Genomic DNA, 20,863 nt, shown 5'->3' with positions numbered 1-20,863 from the left:
GGTATCAATTTAATATAAATTTTAAATAAGGAATAGTAATTCATTATGTTAACTAATCACATTTTCTTATGATATATAGAGTATTTACTAAATAAAACTAAAGTCATGTTTAAATTTTATCTATCTAATATTTTTTTTGTACATTTTTCAATATTTTGATTGGTAATATAGACTATAATAGCATGAAAATTGAAATTAGACAAAATAAAGCTTTTTTTTTTTTTTTTTTTTTTTTTAAAAAAAGATTTATCTTTTTTTCTAAGTGGACCACTAATAAAAAAATTCACTGCAAGTGGTCAACTTACTCAGATTTAACTATATAACTATTTATTAGAAAGTGTTTCGATATGATGTGCACAGATTTTTAAAAAAAAACATTGAAATTAAAAAAAGTACACATTTTTAAAACAATTTAAGTTAAAAAATTTATTTTAATAAATTGAGTTTTTCTAATATGAAACATTAACGGTTGGACTTATATTTATTAGGATATTTCAATGTTAAGGGTATACAGTCCTATAATCTTAAAAAAATATATATATTAGTCAATAATTTTATAAGGAATTGCAGCTTCAATTTTTATATATTTTATTAGTAACACAAACATACTTAACAGATAAAAAAATTACAATAAGACAATAAACATAATGCTGTTAATTTTTGTTTTTACTTCAGTAAAGACCATTTTAGCTGCTCTTTTGCAGAATGAAGTACCTGAAAAAAATTAAAGAAACATAAATCATGTTTTTTTTTCTTCATAAAAGACAATACTGTTAATACACATGTTTGGTTTTGATATGAATACAAGAGGTACTATGATTCTATCCAACCCACCACAAAATGACTAACATTGCTGTCGTTCAGAAAAAATACTGAAAAAATTTTAAAACATTTTTAAAAAAAAATTCTTTATAGCCTTTTTTATGGCTATATCACACGAGAGAAAATATGTGCAACTGCAAGTGTAACTGCAAGTGTAAGTGAAATTTCTCCAAAAATTGCTCGTGTGATATAGAAATCACGGTTGCANTGACTTGTTACTTTTTTAGTAAAAAAATTTTATTGAATGCAACCTTAATTACCTCAGACTCAAGGCATGATCAATAAAAGAGATAAGAGTCATTTAATAATGTTTAATAAAAAGTTCTTTAAAAATGTTAAAAGAGAAATAAAATTTACACATATCAAAAATTTTAGGCTTCTAAAAAAGTCTATATTCAATACAAATAAACTAAAAGAAATATATAAAAACAAGTAAATATAAGATAAAAATTTATAAATAACTAGTGACTTACAAATCAAAGTATGAAATTAATCAACAGTTTTTTTATAATGAGGTTAGATATGAGAACACTAACTTTACTGTAGCTACCTAAATTCTAATCCTATACAAATTCATCAACTAATAACAGCATAACTTATATTTTTGTACATAATTAATGGAATCTCTGGACTTTTTAGGACCATTTAATTATCCACTTTCAACATTTAATCAGCCATATGACATTATGAAATACAATAGTTTTAATTAGAACAGGACAAACTAAATTTAACTAACAAAAATTTAATTTTTAATAAGTTAACAACAAATTTAAATTTTATTTTGCATTTACTATACTTTTATTTTAAAATACTTTGAAACGAAATGAAGAAGGAATTTGAGGCTTTGCATATACAGTAGAAGATCTTTATAATGCAGAAGACTTAATAAAATTCTGTGAAAGAGCTTGAAATGCAAGGTTTTGTGTTTTACAGAATTTTGTTTTATATATATACATATCATTTCATATAGCTTTAAACTTACCTTTTAAACATGGCAATATTAGTCTGAAACAGATCAATCTTAAAATGCTTAAAAATAATTTTTAGATAAAAATAATTAAAAACATAAAAAATATGCACTTTATAATTTATAGAAGAAAAAAAAAGAAATATTTTAATAATTTTGGCTTGCTTAGCTTTTAAAGTTTGTTACCTCTTAAGAAATAATCAATTAAATGTAAAAAGTTAATAGTTTTTGCTCAGTTACAGAATTCCTTAACTGCAATTCACTTTTCATTGTTTACACCCACAAAGTTAATGTGGTTTATAGAAAGTTGCAGTTTATAGAAAAGCATTACATAGATCTTTTACTGTGTTAAAATAATCCATGTAAAAAAATTATTATTATAATTCTAAAAATATTTTTATAATTATTTTCTAAGTATCACTATTTTTATAACTGACAAGTACTTAGATTGTGACATGCAAAGCTTAAATTAAACATGAGAAATATTTAATTAACAATTTTACAAATCCTCTGAAACATAGGATTTTCCTTTAAAATTTTTAATATTTTATTAACTAAGCTTGAAAAAATAGTACTGAAGATAAGGAGAAACATGATTTTTCCAAAAGTGTTAGCAAGTCTTATCATCTAAACGACTTGAGAGGGTAATTATAAGTACAGCAGTTACAATCTTCAAGCGGAGAGGTAAGAGTTGTCAAAAGGATTGAGAATTTTACAACAAACCATAGCTGAAAATGTCATTGCAGGTTGAAAAGGGTGCCTCCCTATTATGATTTTGATAAATAGAACTTTATTCAAAATAGAAATAGAACTTGATAATAGGAATTGAACTTAAATAATTAAAAAACAAGAATGGTGTGCAGTTTTAAAATATGTCTATTAATACTTCAAATGAACTTGATAAGAATGAAAGGGGGGGGGGGAGAGTAAGTTTAGACCACCGTAGAAATCAGTGCTCTTCCTTTCTCAGTCTCAGAATAATGCATAATTTTTATTCTTAATTTATTTTATTTTTTTAAAAGCAATCTCAATTACAAGCATAAAGTATAAATTTTGCTAAGTTATAAGACTTAAATAGATATAAATTATTGAATCAAAATTTTTTTGCTTACATTTTTGAAATAGATTGTACACTTTTTCTAAGGAATTTTATACCACTGATTAATTTCTATACATTATATATCAAGTGTGAAGCCCCCGGAAGCGAGAAATTTTTCATTTAAGAGCAGCTATTAAATAACCATTTAAAAAAAATTCTACATATTTTATTGCTTTTTTTAAAATTTTAAGATTCTGATTTCTAAGAAAAGTTTTCTTGTGCGAAGCTCATTGACTTAAAAAGCCTTGCCAGAGGTTGCCTTCCACAATCAAATTTTTTTTTTAAAAAAAGCTTTAAAATATTCAGTATTAAAAAAATGAATATTAAAAATTTTTTTGATAAAGAATAATAGCAAAAAATACTGTTTTTTAATGCTTCTGGTGCGGGGACTTCTAAAAATACAGGGCATAGACAAATGCCCCAATAGTCCTCTCCCTGATAACTAAATTCTTCAAGCAGATACCAATTTTTTTTTTTAAATGTTTATTTCATTATTTCCTTTGAGCAGTTTAGAACACAACTAGAATGAATTGGGACAGGTTTAGGAGCAATTTTAAGAAAGGGAAAAAAAAAATCTGTCTAAGAACAGGTTATCTCATCTAAGGTGCATAACTGGTAATTCTTCCAGTTTTTTTTTTCCTCCAAGAATTTTGTTTAAAAAGTGAAAATTCTATTTGGTAATAACTTACTCTTGATTCATTAGATCTAAAAAGAATTTGGCCACCATTATATATGAATAACTAAAACATTATGTATACACGTAAAAGGTCTGGCAGTCGTATGATTCAAGGTTTTGATGATGACAAAATATAAAAATTTACTTGCAATTATTGATGCATTTCTTATGTCATTACCACTAAAACTTTCATCCAAGACAAATAGTGAGAGAAATGAAATAAAGCAGTTTGTAGCAGCAATTATGTTACTTATTAATATTTTCTAGCAGCACCTAAAAGCTGACTCTTTTTCACCCATTTTATAGTTATTATGGATAATATACAAGTATACAAGCAAGATTATTAACATACAAGCAAGATTTTTCAAGTTTATTATTTGAGGATTTACACACATACTAAATAATTCAGTAAAGTTAAAGGATAAAAATGATTAAAAAGAACAGAAATAATTTATAAATACCTGAGCTACAGTTTGTTCTCCAAGTGGAATGTCATCAGATCTCACAGAAACTCTTTGTACTACAGATGTAGAATCGGCTTCAAGTACAATTCTAAAAACATATGAAAGTTTTCAGTACTTATTATTTAAATTGTTGCATTAATTTTGATATTTATTTATAAATTTTTTAGTATATTTAAAAAGTGAACCCCACAGGTCACCATTCTAAACTTTTCCAATTCAAATTTTCAGAAATGTTGCACCAACCAATATACAATTGTGACAAAAGTTGCAAATACAATCTTCAAATTTAAAACCAGAGATTTATGCATACAAAAAGCAAATTGACTGCATTTTATTTATGGAGTGATGATAATTTACCATAACTAAATTTATTTTATATTATTTTTTTAGAACTATATTGTTCCAACTTCCAATTACATTTCAATTGCATCACACTAAATAAGTTAAGAGTTCTATTAAAGTAATAAATTTGAGCAGGAAATTACTAACACAATATTACAATTGCATCAACTTAATGTAAAACAAGTTGCAAACTAAAAGTATAATTAAAAAACTGCATTTCCATACTAATAAGCTTTTATGCTTTTCGAGGAACATTTTTATTAAAATGAAAAAAAAAAAAATTTAATGCTTAATTTCAGGTATTATAAATTTGATTTAAAATTACTCTGATTACAACAACATATAAATAAGCCATATATATATACAGTGGAGCATCGTTTATACGACGCCGAAGGGACCACCGAAAAACGTCGTATAAACGATAACGTCGTATAATCGATTTTTACTTCTAAAACTGAAACTAACTCTGTTTTCAGTTAATTTTAATGTTTAACGTGTTGATTTACATACATTTCTANTGGTATAGAAAACTGAGATGTTCAGCTTTAAAATATTCTTTCAAAAATTATGATCAATTTTCAATTTTTCTGTTTTGCTTCTTGTATGTAATCATTCTTAAGGGCGTTTTCATGATAGCACTACATTTTTAAAAGCGTTTCTGATAGGATATTTCTTCTAACGTTTAATGAATAATTTTTTTCGGAAAATATTATTTTTAGCATTTAAGCTATGTTTTAAGAATTAAGAGGATATTTCTTTCTATTTCTTTTTTTCAACTTTACCACTTCAGTTTTTTTTTTTTTAATAGCAGTTACTCAGTTTTCTAAATATTTTAAATATTTCTAATTAAATTAATATATAATTATCTTGAATATTTCTATGATAGTTTTTTTTTTCCTTTATAATATAATAGCTAAGTTTTGATTATTTTTTCAATAATGACTAAACTTAAGTATAAGTTTATATATATATATATATATAAGACGTAATAGAAAAACATTTATTTTTTTTTAAATACTGACAAAAATAAAATATTTTTTTACATACTTTAGTATTTTTGCTCTACATCCTTACTACCATTTGAATTTTTTTTATAAGGGAATATAAAAGTTTGCAGCGATGCATTTATGTGAAAGGAAACACACCATTTACACTACTTTTTTTTCTGTAAGAAATATGTAAGAGAAAAACATTTCTAACATTACAGAAAAATTTTTCTTTTATACAATAAGAATTTAAATTTTCAACTTCCGAAACAATAATTGCTGAAGTCCTTGGAAAATTCATATTTTTCCAGAGTGACTTCATTAGGTTAAAATTCAAAGGTTGCACACATATTTAAACAAAAAGAAAGAAGTATGCCAAGTGACAGATTAAAGAAATATAAATACTATAAACTTACAATTATTCATGATTTTTTTTCTTGCAACAATAAATTTTATGGCATCAAAATAAAATGTTTAACAATGATACAAGTTTCTAAATTAGATCTAAACAATGCAGTTAAATTTGCAAAACTCAGGTGAAGGTAAAGAATGCATTGAAACAAATAAACACATTTCAAAATATAATGCACAAGATATGTTATGCATCTGCAAAAGCCATTGGTAAAGATATTACACTTTATTATGGTGAATAAAAACTAGCATAACAAATTTGTATCTCGACAAATATCTTTCTATCATTTCACCATTTTACTGCTGAAAGAAATATGTTAAAAGCAGTATGTCATACAAGGATAAAAATTTTTGATAATTTTCTTTCTAGTTCCTTTTAGAAGTCAATAATGTATGGTAATTTGTAATTTTGACATTTTCAGATGTTACTTCCTACATTAAATTGATATCACTCTTATAATTTATGCATTAGTTTGTGCATTTAATCATTCTCATCTAGCTGTAAATAAAATAAAAGTTTATCAAAAATATTTTAATTTATGTATTTTGTTTTACAGAATTAACAGGGGTGGAAATTTACAAGTTACAAGTAATGAAACTATAGTAGTCACTACTTTTTTTGTAATTTGTAGTGTAGTGATTCTTTTTTTTAAAAAAAACTAGTGAAGTTGGCAGTGCAATAAGAAAAAAAAAGGCAGCTTGTAGTGATTCTTTGCAATTTTTTATAACATTAATTTAGTAAAAAAACAATTTATTTTTTTTACTCTGATTGGCACAAATCTTACAAGAATGCTCTTAATGTACTTTACTTACTTTTTTTTTTAAACACTCAACAAATTCACAAATATTTTATCATTTTCTAACATATCATAAAAGAAATACTGGCTGATATAAAAAAGCATAAAAAGTGTAAAATTGAAAGAAAAATTTCATAACAAATGAATATCAAATTTCAAACATGTTTTTAAATTTAATCTCCCAGCAAAATTTGTCTCATAAAGTAATGCAGTAGTGACTATATTGAAAAATACTTTGTAATTACTAAATTTATAAAAATAGCTGCAGTTAACTTATTTGCAATTGTCATGCCACCTAATCCAGTAGATTGCGAGTTTACTATATTTGTGATTTAACTCTACAAAGATTTTTCTAAAATAATTCATTTTAAGAAATTACATTTAGTTCACATGATTCATACACTTTAATTGATTCTTAAATTTCATTTGCCATCATTGAAAAAGATTAAAATAAAACATTCACCACCACCAGTAGATTGTGACCACCTAATCCAGTAGATTGTGACCACTCTAACTACCTAATCTAGTACATTGTGAGTTTACTATATTTGTGATTTAACTCTACAAAGTTGTTTCTAAAATGATTCATTTTAAGAAATTACATTTAGTTCAAATGATTCATACACTTTAAATGATTCTTAAACTTCATTTGCCATCATTGAAAAAGAACAAAATAAAACATTCCACTCACCCTCCATCGCAAATTTCATCAATAGCTAATAATATAATATCGAGATTTTCAAGGAGAGTTCTTTTTTCAACATTCTTCCTTAGAATTTGATTCACAGCATCATACAAGCAATTCAGGACACTCACCAAAATAAGCTAAACATTAAAAAGGCAAATATAAATAAATCAAAGAAATTAGAATTACAATTTCTAAAAATACAATGCTATAAGTGTTTAATACATTTTACTAAATTTAGAAACTAAGCAATAGTTTTTTTTCTTCCGAATTTGATGATATTCAAACCTGCATTCAATAATGATAAAATGGCATTTTTTTCATTACAATGAAATATTTATTTTTTAAATGCCAGTCATTTGGTCAATAAACCACAGGTACTCCCAATATTTCTCCATTAAATTAGAGAAAGCAAACAGAGCAAAGTCCAAATGCAAAGTAGTCATATCCTAACTAATCATACTAATAGAAAATACAGAAAAGTCAACAATGTTTAAGCAAAACATGAAGATAATCATGTTACATCACGAATCCAAAAGTTGCAACTATAGCCACACGAGGAAAGTCAAGAACAAGCGGTGTTTTAGAGAAGAATACAATACAGTAGGGAACTGATTATTCGGAACGATCGGGACCATCGCTATTCCGGATAACTGATTTTTCCGGTTTTCTGAATCGCTGCAAAAAGTCATTTTTTTTAATTGTTAAACCCAACTAAAAAAAATATTTGGTATATATATATAAATCTTAAAAAAAAGAAAAAACGATGAAGTAATACACTAATGATTATTTCCAAAATGATGGTAAGGTAAACATCTTTCAAAAAAGAAAGAAAAATCCTAAAATCTTATGAGGGGAATTTTTTTTTTTTTAAATGGCGGGGGGAAATGTATCGAATTTCGTTCCGTTTTTTTGGTCTTCCGGATTTCTGATTTCCGGATAACTGGTTCTGTACTGAACTAAATTTTAATCATCATCACACCCTTAAACTATTGCAATACTTAGATACAATGTAAAAACATTTGCATATCAAACATAATTTCTCAGTGAATATTATGATAGTTTTCTCTGCGTGAAAGCAACTAGGTTTAGAAGGTTAATTAAAATTTTTCAGTAATTTCTAAATGGTAAGTGAAACAGTAGAATCATTAAAAAAATACACATTGGTCTTTTTTAAATTATCTAATCCCCTAAAGGGACTACAAAAAAATTTTCTTAAAAAAGAAAAGAAAAGCTTCTTAAATTTATAAAAGTAAATCAATATGCAAACTCTTGAGAATAAAAATACCTATTATTAAAATTATAATTTGGTACAAATCAATGAATTTAAAAAAAAATGGTGAATCAGAAAGAGCAAGTCCTAAAAATACAAATAAACGTCAAAAATTTCTGACCTCATTTTCATGGCAACTCCCCATGACATAGAAGAAAAGGTCAACATTGCTCCGGTAGACTACAGTGAGACCATCTAACATAATAACTTCAGCTAAAAATATAATGTTATATTCTACAATTAACACAATTTTTCTTAATTTTATGAAGGAAAAAAAAACGGTAAAATGAAACAATTATAGTTTAAAATGCATTCTAAATTAAGTGAATGACTACATCAAATACTATCTAATGACGGATAATATTTTTTAAAATAGGTTTAATACTTAAATAAATAATCCCAAGAAATTGAAGCGGAAAGATATTAATTTTTAAAAACTTCATTTGCTTCAAAAACATATAAATCGGAAATAACAGTTAACAAGTTCAAGTGCTCCAAAATGGCAGCACATTTTCAAGACTTGACCCAATTACTGCTCCATTGAGGATCTTTTACCAATAAATCCCACATTTAATGCAGTTACATCCAATTACTGCAGTAAGAGGGATTCCAAAAATTGACAGCTACAAAATATTTGAATAGAAAATAAAATGTATAAATGATCTTATTTACATTATTCTACAACGTTATTTATGATAAAAAAGATAAAAATATAGTTTATTGTAGCTTTTTTTTATACTGGCTTAATTACTTAGAGTATTTTTACTCATAGTTTTATGTTTAATTGGTTATATACACACACACAAAAAAAAGAACTTGAAAAGGTCCCCTGATAATCCAACTTATTTCAATTTTCTAACATAACTCTGATCCCACGGATATCAGATAATCAGGGCTCTAAAGTAGTTCAATACTTTACAACTTACCCCAAACAAAACACGTAAAATAAAAGTACAAGAACACATTTCTTTTTTTTATAATGCTAAAAAGAATTCAAAGAAATTGCTTGATAAATATTTTAATTTGAGATAATTTTGATCATGAAACATAACTAATTTTCAATATTTTTGAAACTACCCTTAAAAATTGTTTTATTAAATATTACAATTTGATCATCAAATTTTTATCGAAGGATGTTATAATAGAAACAACATCAGAAATATGCTTGGAAAATAAATTTAAACATAGAAAACATTGGAAAAAAAAATTATTATGAACTTTATTTTTATAAAGGGCGCCTCAGTTTTATAATCTGCTTACCATTAGCTCGATGTGTCTTTTTGAATAAGTTCTTTTCAAAAGCTTTTTGTTCTTTTGCTGTTGGGAAAGTTTTTCCGTAATACTAAAAATAAAAATATTAATTTATTAAGAAAATTAGTAACAGTACTTTTAGTCAGTAAGTAATAAAGGGAAGATTTCCATATCCTGATCTGCAGCAGAATAATTGTCATGGTTAAGCAATTTACAGGAAGCAGCCCACGAGAAACTTAATAAAAATATTGCTAAAGGGTACCAATTCGAAGATGTAACCACCCTCAGGCAAACCTTTACATGTTTCTTTTTTTTTAAATTGCGAGTTTAAAATCCATTTGGCGCCCTGGCGATTGTAGTTGGCGCAACAAATCACGATATGGAAATATCATCCTCATAAATTTTAAGTCTAACAATTCAGGTTTATCTGTCAGTCTAGATAAAATAAAACTGTATATTAAAGGATTAAAAGTTATATAAATTAAATATCAAACAATATTTTACTATTTTTTTTTCTTCATAATATATGAGACCATTACTAATATTTATTATACTTTTAAATTCTCTGTATAACTATGCTAACAAAAAGGACTTTATGAAGTATAATAAAATATAAAAGTTCCCAAGATATTATTTGTTGGCATAGGTGTAGCATGAAGCAAATTTTTGAGGGGGCAAAAAACTTTTTTAAGTTATGTGTACATACCTATATTTATATATATACTTTCACATTCATAAAATAAAATTTTTACTACATCTGCTACTGTTATGCATATTTTTTGCAATCTGATCTTCCAAATTTACAAAAGTTGTTTGATAAGGATATAAAACAGTTTAAAACAAATTAAGTAAATATGCCAAAAAAAGTACTACGAAGGTGTTTTCTGAAATTCTATTGTTTGAAAGTTATTGCAATTTCAAGGCATAACTCATAGCAGGGAGATTTCCGTATTCTGAAGCAGAATAATCGCAAAGTCTTTTGCAACTTCCTGGCAGTGGTCCGCGAGAGACTTAAAAAAAAAAAAATGGGAGAAAGGGGCAAACATCTAAATATTTTTTTTTAAACAAAAATTCGAAAGTTTAAAATTTATTTGGCACTTTGGCGACAGTAGTTGGCGCGACAGATGACGATACGGAAATATCCCCGGTAATTTAATATAACCTCAACTAAAGCGAAAAATTTTCACAAAAATTTAATAAATTTTTAAATATCACAAAAGTAATAACCGTGTAATAGGTTTTGTAACTGCTGGGAAAAAACTTACTTTAGCCAATATTCGATTTCCATCATTATCCAGAATAGCTATAGCTTCCACAGAATAAAGAGTAGGTTCCTATAAAATTACATTTTCATTTATACATTTCTTAATAGATGGGAAATTAGGAAGAAAATACCAAAGAAACCAATCTCATTCGTAAATAAGTATAAGTACCAAAAATTAAATAACTAGGTAATCTTTAAAAAATATTACAGCTTGGAGAAAAAAGAAAATTATAATACTATAAAAATTAATTAATGGTACAAGTTAAAAGTAACAGAATATGCACAATATTTATAAATGAAGCTTGTATTTTCAATTGGTTCTCTTGATCCGAAAAGAATAGATAGAAACAATAATTCAAATTATACACTTTTATTACCATCAGACCTGATTCCATTTTGCTAATAATAGAATTCTTAAACTTCATATGAATTTACTAAACTATTTTTTTTATGAAGTAATTAATTTGTTGTTGCCGTCTGCCGTGTTTTGCAGTCGTGTTATTAAAAAAGTTGAGATGTTTATGGTATGGTTTCGTTCATTAATTAATTTCAACTTTAAAATTTATATCATATTTTCAGTTGTAAGTTGTTGAATAAGTTTTTCTATTAAAATAAAACTTTTTTCATAATTAAAATGTTAAAATTTGTAGTTTATGAGAGATAAAGGAAGAAAAAAATGAAGCTGAAGTGAAGTGACTCAATGTCGAAAATAAGAAAAGCCGCTTTTAGCGATCCATATAGCTTTTTTAATTTCAATTAAATATTTTACGTAATAATGTAATTAACGTATAATTTCATCAAGAAAGATACTTGATGTTAAATAAAAATGACTTGCTATCGAAAGAAAGATGGTGGGCCAAACGTCAAGTTCTACGAATCTCCTGAAACAATCGCCCAGTTTGATACTGTGCGTCAATGGCTGCAAAAAAATTGTAAAAAGGTAAATTGTCATTTCTGTTAGACTTTCAATGTGTAACTGTTACTCACGTTTCAATTTGATCATTATCTAACACCTATTTGCTTATTTTCTTCTGTAACTGCTTTCTTATGATTTAAACATTATTATATATGATAAAACGATATATGCATTGCTGGGTAACGTAGTATAACACGAAAGAAAAAAAAAAAGAAGCTCTAGTATTACCTTTTCCGTTAATGATTCATTTTGCATTTCAGTTTGAATTATAGTTTAAGTAGTAACAATACCTCAATTTTTCATATATTTATTATATTTTATAGTTTAAGATAATCAAATAAAACCGTTTAATTCGATATTGTCTGTGAGAGAGAATTACATAATTGAATTTTATTGCAAATTTTGATATCTTAAGTAAGATTATTTGCAGAAGTTATTACAAAATTTGTTTTTATGTATTGGCTGCTATTGATATATAAGGTGTATTAATTTAAATTTGTTTAATAAAATTTTGATAAAATTTAATTTTTTTTGAAATGGTTCGTTTTTATCTGATGTACAAGCACTATTGGTATTTTAATGTATCATTAGTTGTATAAGTTTCTCACATACCCTATCAATAGGGAAATATTTCCTTATCATGATCTGCTGCACACACTACAACCACTAAGACACCAAATGGATTTTAAACTTTCAAATTTAAAAGTAAAAACTTTTGAAGTTTGCAGTTTTATACTTAGAGTACATTTTTTCAGTGATGTTCAGTTTATTTATCTTTTTTTTAAAAAGTTTTCTTGTGGGCTACTGTTTGGAAATCAGCGAGACTTGGTGATTATTTTTTGTGTTTATAATGATAATGAAATTGTGTGGTTTTCAATGTTGTGATCTATCCCAAAACAATCACCAAGATTTGGGGACTTGCGTTCTGTGGCACAAGAGAAACTAAGCAAAAGTCTTGCTGAAGGAGGCAAACTCAGTCACCATTAAGCAAACATTACTTGTTTTTCACAAATCCTCTACAAGTATTGAAGTCATTCATGCATTGATCATTATATTTGGTGTAACAGATCACTCCATGAAGAGTTTTATGGTTGTATAATATTTTTTATATATTTATTTATTGATGTAAAAAAAAAAGCTGTAATATTGTGATGGATTGAACAAATGCTGAAGCAAATTATGTTCTATTGTCATTGCTCTGTGGAAGAATTTTTTTCTTGTTTTCTATGAAAAATCTCTATAGCACTAATATCTTTCTGCAATGGTTTTTGATAGTTACAAACTTATATGTTCCTGATTTAAAGTAACGGAAGCAATTTGTTTCTTTTTTAAAAAAAAGGCTGCACAAAGTACATACAAAACAAAACTGTGAGTAGTTTTAATTCTAAAGTTTTTTTTTTTCATCTACTGAAAAAAGAATACATATTCTAATATTGGGTATACTATCGCCTGCGTCACAGGTTGTGTTATTCTTACTAAATTTACCCAGTGAACGGCATTTTCTGCGAGCCTGACTTCAAGCCACCAATAAACAAACGAAGTGTTCGATCTTTTAAATAGCTGCTTGCCAGATTATACTGTATTATAAAGAAAAGTTCGTTTTGTAATAATTGATTTTGTTGTTTCATCTAAGTAAGTTAGTGTTTTTAGTAAACGTATTTAAAACTCAGTTTATTAATTAAATTAAGAATTTTTTTTTCTCTTCTGACAGACAGAATAAGACATCAAACCAATTAATCTTAACAGACAACATTCTATAGAATCCATATTTTTTAAAAAATCAATGTTTTCAAATCAAATTTAATTAACGCATGTACAATATTAAACAACAACCACTATCTTCCATTCATTTAGCATTGCACGATAGTACATGTTATTCCTACTAAAATTTTCGAAGTGGTAGTAGTTGTGTTTTTTTTAATATTATACCCAATTATGGGGTATATTTGTAGGAGAAAAACATACATTGTCTCCCTTTTTGCATTTTGTAAATCCCAATCACATGAAAAAGATATTAAAAAATCTTAAAATTTGTGGCATTAACTTGTGAGTGTTAACATTTCAATAATAATCTTGTGTTAATTTATAATATCGCACTCTTTTCTTCCAAGAACTTAATTAAAACTACATTAGAATCTTTGCATAAAAAAGTAAATACTCTAATGTACGATTCGCTTTTCCCATATTATCAGAAATATATTGAGATCTTTAAAAAACATGCAATAATCATTATGAATAGCTGCCGAAAAAACAATTGAAACAATTACATGGATTTCTATACTAATGGAGTACATTCAGCGTGTGAAGAAGTAAATAAGCGATTATGTCAAAAAAGTGATGGTATGGCCATATTAAAAGTAAATAATCAAATGCCCACATCATAATAAAAGTATGGTCATATTGAAAATAAATAATCAAAATTCGGGACTAATAAAATTTTTATAGACAAATACGCAGATTTTTTTTCTTAAAAAATGTGAGTATCCATAGCAATAACAGTGAAAAAGAAATGGTGGAAAGACCCCTTAAATTTACAGTGTATGTAAACTAAGCATACCAAAGAATGATTGCTTGAATATCTATGATAATAACTGAGCAATGAAATACATCTGGCCTTCCAAGTGTAATATCATAGCAATTCTTGAAAAAAATTCACAAAACACTACCTTAACGGCATAATAATTTTCGGGCTTTCTGCAACATACCTCTCTAATACTAATATCTTTCTGAAAGATACTTTTGAAAATAACAAATATGCATGTTACTAATTTAAAGTAACAGAAGCGTCAACTACAAAAAAAAAAACTTTTTTAATTGCATTTGTAATATTTTTTTTTTTTAATTCTAATATGACAATATTCTTGCATTATGTAGAAGGAAAAGACACTAATTAGTTTTTTTTTTCATCTTTTATAAATCATCGTAGCCTTTTTTTAAAAATCGTTAAATCCGTAGTAGTAACTACCAGAAAAAAAGTTCGACCCCAAAATCTCAGACTCTTCAAAAAGAGATTACTAAATGCGTGTTTTCATTTTGAGATTCAGTTGTTGTAATAAATAATAAAGTATTAAAAATATTTGATTTTAAAAGCTATGTGTAAATTAATAGTAATAACTGCATAAAAAATAGAACGAAAATTTCTGTAGAAAAGAAAACAAACTATTTACTTCATTGCTCTTTATTTTTTATTATCCTTAAATGAGAACCGAAAAATTACAAGCATTTTTTTTCACTCCCATGTGCAAGAAAAGCATCTTTCGACTATAATACAGAAGAAAAAGAAAAAAAATTTCTGCAGAAAGGAAAACCCAAGTTTTTTTACTTCCCAAAGGAAAAACGTCTCTGCAAGAACTCCGTAACGTTCTGCGACAATGTCGCCATGTTGCCACGACTCTGCGACAGGGCGTGAGCCCTTATTGTACCAATATTTGTAAATTCTTGCTCAATATGGGTTCAAAGAGCCGTTATTTTTCCAATATTGACCCGATATAGAATTATCCAATTCACTGGATATTTTACAGTCATTTTACAACCAATATCGGCTCTATATAGAATTGTCAGATTAACCTGATATTTTATATTCATTATTCGGCCATTCTAGGACCAATATTAAAAAAACCTAGACATGCCTCCTAAAAGTCCCTCGGTGCAAGTTCTTATAGGATCCATATTGAACCAATTTTGATCCTAACTGGAGACAAGGATACATACATTTACAATTTCATGAGTTCTTAGCAAAAAAGGGGAGACTTAATGTGTCATTTAAAATTTTCTTGAGCGTTATATTATATTAAAAATATTGAATCTATTTTAATTTACCAAATTAAAAAAGCAAAATTAGTAAAGTTATCTTTTGAAAAGAATTCTGCAGAACATTTCTTCAAAAATGTCTGCAGAAAAGAAAACCGCACTTTTTTGCTTCTTTAATAAAACATTCTGTTAGAACTTGGAAACAATCTGGGACTGTGACACTGTGAAAATATTGAATCAATGAATATCATATTAAAAATATTGAACTGATTTTATTTCTATCAAATTATAAAAGCAAAATTAGTAAAAAGGTATCTTTTGAAAAGAATTCTGCTGAAAAGAAAATCAGACTTTTTTGCTACCCAAATAAAACATTCTGCTAGAAATTAGTAACAATCTGGGACTGTGTCGATACTATTCTGCCATGGAAAATAGGTGACCCTCCCCCCAGGTGCAGTTTACATGCAGCAAATTCTTACCAAACCTACAGTTAAACTTCAATTAAAATATTTTGCTTTGAAAATTGCTTTTTTTTTATTATAATTTTTTAAATCAGAGTCTAAATAAATTTTGTTTTCCACAACATTTTTAATTATTGAAAAGTCTATTGGTAAAACCATCATGATTGATTTGACTAATTATTGCAGTACATACAAGCTGATCCACCTACTGCAAAAGGCTTAGCTGCTCTTGTAAACCAACTAGTACAATTCCAAGAAGATGCTTTTGGCAGAACTGTCAGCAAACCTCCTCTTACTAGACTTCCGGTAAATATAGTATCTCCTATGCCTCGATTTCTTTTATTCCACATTAAGACTATCTAAAATAATATTTTACCTTTGTTATAGATGAAGTGTTTTTTGGACTTCAGACCTAGTGGATCTTTATGTCACATTTTGGCTGCTGTTTACAAGTTCAAAAGTGAACAAGGATGGTAAATATTTGCTGTTTTGTTTATTTATTTTTCAGCGAATTGAAATTTTATTTGACAAATTTCATTTTGCAAATAGTTTCTGTTAAAATGAAATCGTGCTTAAAAATAATTTTTATGCAACTGAAGCATGGGTTTAAAATTGCTGGAAAATTTTTTGATCCATCCATCTTTAATTTTTTTTCTTCACCATATGTCACTTTATATATATATATATAATATAGCAAGTAATTGAGAAAAAAAAACGATTTGTTTGCTTTATGTAATCTGTAATATTTTGTCAATTTTTTTATGTTATTCAAAAAACAATTTAATTTTTTTCTTTATTTTTGTTGCAAAATAAGTATTTATGTTTTGTATGTATTTTCAAAGCAACACTCTAATTCTTTTTGTTATAGTTACTAAAATAATTTGCATCTTTATAATCAAAATAAACAGATAGTTTAAAAAAACATTTCAATGCGAGGGAAAAAGGATAATAATTTTTTTTTCCTTGTCGCTTTTTCTATATCTAAATAATTATTTTGCTACTATAAGCACCCTAAAAGAGCAGTTTTTTTTTTATTTAAAAAAAAAGGAAAATAAACTTAGATAAGAAGAGTAAACTATGAATATTAATGAAGATTAATATTGATAGTGTTTGAAAAAAACACTAGCAGACAAATTGTGAATGTTTTTACAAGCAAAATCCACCCAATTCTGTTCCATGTTTATGTTATTATTTTTTTATTAAATGGAATAATATTAGGTAATTAAAATTTACTTTTAGAATATGATGCTTTTCTTAATGCTATTTTTTTCTGTCCAGTTAATTCGTTTCATGAAATGAGAAAAAAGAAAAAAAATAGAAAATTACAATTATTGTGTGAAATTAAAATTATTGTTTATTGTTGATTTTTTTTTAATGAATTGTGCACGTTTACCTTAAATATCTATTATCCCGAAAAATCCATTTTCCTCATCAGGGAATCCATTCTCAATGATTCCGTTGTGGACTTTCTACTGTATAAATTAATTTCTTGTTATTACTTTTTGAGTTTTTTCTAAAGATTGTTTCCAACCACTTATCTAATAATCTTTGTTATATACTGGAATTAAAAGATTCTATTTATATTTAAGAATCTTTTATTTCTCCCTTTTTTTTCTCTACTCTCATCCTCTTGCAAACTCTTTTGCTCATCAATTAATGAAATTCAATTTGGAAATCAATGTGTTTACTACGCATTGAATATAGAATAAGGAAGGTAATTAAATATCTTTTTCCTCATTTAAAAATTTTGCAGAATAAATTTATATTGAATGTCTACTATAAACATGTTAATGCTAGTTCACGGATATCCAATCCAATAAAGAAATTTATTCTTTTATTTCAGGCGCAGATTTGATTTTCAATCTCCATCTCGTATGGATCGCAATGTAGAAATGTTCATGACGATTGAAAAAACATTGGTCCAAAATAAATGTTTAACCCTTCCGCACATTTTTATAATGCCTGAAGTGGAAAAACAGTTGGTACCCAGATTAAAGGACATCATTAAGCGTCATCAAGGCACTATAGCAGAAAACCCTGATGATGCATCTCATTTAGTACACCCACCTTTACCAACTACAGATGGACCTGGTGAGTTATTTCATTTCAAAATAAGAATTTGATTTGAAATTCATTTGTTTAGATTTGTATGAATTTCTTTCTTTTTTTTTTTTTTTTTTTTTTTTTTTTTTTTCCTTTTGCTAAAATGTAATATTCAGAAGTTAATATGCGTAAATTAATTCATAAAGTATTTCAGTTGTGATTCAAACCAAAAAATTCTTTAAACGTGACAAATATTTATTTTAATTTATACAAATATTTAAATTTAAGCACAATAAATTTCTTGTCATGTCAAATTGACAATGATTATTCATGTCAATTGATTGGTGTCATTTAACCTGTATGACAATATTTTTATAAACTTCTAATTGATCATATGTGGATTGAGAATAATTATAGTTCAGAAGATTTTGCCCCAATACAAAATTATATAAATCTTATGATAAAAACATAGCCAACTCGACTGGATTTACCAGTAGACTACTGGATTTTGCCACTTTTACTGGTTTCATCTAATTTCTCCCAGTTTTTGTACATTTTAGAAAATTCCCTAAAATTAAGTTGCCTAAAAAAATCCCTATTGAAATAGAGTTTTTCTCAGTTTATTGCTTGCTTGAATATTTAAATTGGTGTTGCATAATGATGTGAGCTTCATATATAGTATTCAGTTTAAAGTTTTTCTTTTCAAAAATTCTGAGTTTATTTTTATTTGGAATTCTCTTTTTAAATTAATTGAATTACTATTGAATATCTTTAAACTATCAATAATAAATTATTTGTCTATTATTATTAAAAATTATGAGTTAACATAAGAAAAAGCATTTTAAGTTCATCATTTAATGTCAATCGTAACTAGTAAATTTTACTTACCATTAATTAAGTTTTTGTATTTTGATGACAATAAAAATCCTTAAAATTCCCTATATGTAAAATATTTAGTATATTGTATCATATTTAGTATTTTGTATGTATTATAAAACATTGTAAAATATTTAGTATTTCGCAAAGTCTACTGGATTTTTTCTTATCCATGTTGGCAGCTATGTAAAAACTTGTAAACATTTCAGGCATTTCTTGCTTTTATTTTTAGTTAATAAAACTAATATGTTTCAGAATTCTTAACTCTAAAACTTTTTCTTTAAAAAAATAAAGAAAATTTAAAACTTATTTTAAGACATTGTACTTATCATTAGCAACTTGTATTTTTCTTTGGTTTATTTGTAGACTACTATTTTGAAACATTTTTACCTTAGATTTATGTTTTTAAAATGTTTACTAAATTTTCTTTATTAAATTTCAGAAGATTGGGTGCGTGTGGTTTTTAGACGGGATAAAAATGTCATGCTACACTGGTGGTTTTATCCTGACTCGTAAGTAGAATCTAAAGATTCAAGTTATTTTGTGTTAAAATGTAAAGTTCAGAATTTTTCAGCAACTGCTCTGGCATAGGAATGAAATGCAGTTATTTTTTTGATTAAGTTGAGTATGTTATATAAAGTAATCTAAGAGATAACAATAGAAACAGTCAAGTTAGTGTCACTGTCATCATCTGCATTAATTGTTTATTTTTGCAATAAATATCTACATGTTTTTTAGCATAAACATTTAAGTCATATCTAACAACAGCTTAATAATAAGCTCATAGTCCCACTTCCCTCTCACATTATCAAATAAAGAATAGTTAACATTTAAGTATTTCAATTCCTTTTAATCAACTAATGAAATGCCTGTTTAAAAAAAAAAAAATTGTGGAAATGATTCTCAAAGTTTGAGACATATTTCTGCTGTATCTGTCATAGTTATTTTTATTATTATAAATGGTAATTTTTTTTTTTTTTTAATCTGGAAGGTTTTTATGAAAATCTTGTATAACTAGGGGAACGTTGTTTAATATTATTTTTACTGTTCTGTTCATGGTTTTTGCAATTAAAGTACAATATTTTAGAGAATCATCATGAAGATTTTTTTTACACCATTCTGGCTCCTAAGGTTTCATATCTTGTCCTCCATAGCCAAGCTTCAGCTATACCATTGAAGCTCATCTCTTTCATGCGTTATAATTCTTCACCATGTTAGTTTCGGTCTTCCTCGCTTCCTTTGTCCCTCCTTCAGCTTCCAGGTGAGAGCTACATGAGGAAGCTAAGTGGCAGGCATTCGCAGAATGTGTATCATCCGCATCCATCTTCAATGTTTGATTTAACCTCAGCAATGGGTCTCGTTTTGTCCCCACAATATAGTTGCTCTTTTGAAATAATGCAAGGATAAAAGATTTTGAAAATCCTTCATAGACAGGGGTCTGTCCAGACATTTTGTGAAAGATCCGGCTTTTGTGAAATTGTGAAAAAATTACTCACATTCTTTCAACCAGGGTCCTGCTATTAGGAATTTGTGCAAAAATAGGGTCCGGTTATTGCAAAAAACTTTTTCAACGAGTGTTTAAATTGTAAATTGATACAGGATTATGCTCAGCATTGTAAAATTAAATTTTAAAAAAAATTAAATTTTCAAAAATAAACAGCAATTGCTGCATCTAAATTAGAGGTGCAACATACAAATATTTGGTATTTAGCCTATACTGCTGAACGCAAAATATTCATTTCGGACGAATAATGGAAGAATCGTCTGCAGCAGACAAAAC

General features: G+C 26.6%; 2 protein-coding genes across 5 annotated transcripts in view; one reads left to right on the top strand and one right to left on the bottom strand.

Annotated features, from left to right (window-relative positions):
* Positions 1–571: 571 nt before the first annotated feature.
* Positions 572–11,570, bottom strand: zetaCO (COPI coat complex subunit zeta). Of its 2 annotated transcripts, none has more exons than XM_043043540.1 (7): positions 11,415–11,569; positions 11,039–11,107; positions 9,783–9,864; positions 8,644–8,735; positions 7,256–7,389; positions 4,026–4,116; positions 572–714 (listed from the first exon to the last, which is right to left on the bottom strand). In XM_043043540.1, exons 1-7 carry the CDS (start codon positions 11,460–11,462, stop codon positions 667–669), a joined length of 564 nt encoding a protein of 187 aa, XP_042899474.1. In that variant the 5' UTR covers positions 11,463–11,569; the 3' UTR covers positions 572–666. The 2 variants fall into 2 exon arrangements, with proteins under 2 accessions (XP_042899474.1, XP_071040253.1); XM_071184152.1 differs by lacking the exon at positions 572–714 and adding an exon at positions 1,786–1,827 and having other exon boundaries at positions 11,415–11,570.
* Positions 11,571–11,696: 126 nt separating this feature from the next.
* LOC107439644 (SWI/SNF- related protein mor) overlaps positions 11,697–20,863 on the top strand; it is a 41,364-nt gene continuing 32,197 nt past the window's right edge. Inside the window, exons 1-5 of one of the 3 annotated variants that reach the window (XM_016052416.4) lie at positions 11,697–11,977; positions 16,351–16,470; positions 16,552–16,637; positions 18,008–18,255; positions 19,526–19,595. In XM_016052416.4, coding sequence (XP_015907902.2) covers positions 11,864–11,977; positions 16,351–16,470; positions 16,552–16,637; positions 18,008–18,255; positions 19,526–19,595 — 638 coding nt within the window. In that variant the 5' untranslated portion in view covers positions 11,697–11,863. The remainder of the gene's footprint in view (positions 11,978–16,350; positions 16,471–16,551; positions 16,638–18,007; positions 18,256–19,525; positions 19,596–20,863) is intronic. The other 2 variants (XM_016052347.3, XM_016052491.4) reach the window with 2 other exon arrangements.

This window comes from Parasteatoda tepidariorum, chromosome 8, assembly GCF_043381705.1.
Source record: "Parasteatoda tepidariorum isolate YZ-2023 chromosome 8, CAS_Ptep_4.0, whole genome shotgun sequence".
In the NCBI taxonomy this organism is placed as follows: domain Eukaryota; kingdom Metazoa; phylum Arthropoda; class Arachnida; order Araneae; family Theridiidae; genus Parasteatoda; species Parasteatoda tepidariorum.
Note: the sequence above shows the minus strand (reverse complement) of the source record. Positions and strands in the feature narration are given on the sequence as shown.

Bases quoted from the DNA above. Each gene is read 5' to 3' on its own strand.
- zetaCO (XM_043043540.1), bottom strand. From the start codon at position 11,462: ATGAAGTTTAAGAATTCTATTATTAGCAAAATGGAATCAGGTCTGATG. The intron at 9,865-11,038 runs GTAAGTTTTTTC...TTTTATTTTTAG, and splicing joins GAAATCGAATATTGGCTAAA to TATTACGGAAAAACTTTCCC. The intron at 7,390-8,643 runs GTCAGAAATTTT...TTTAATGTTTAG, and splicing joins GGAGTTGCCATGAAAATGAG to CTTATTTTGGTGAGTGTCCT.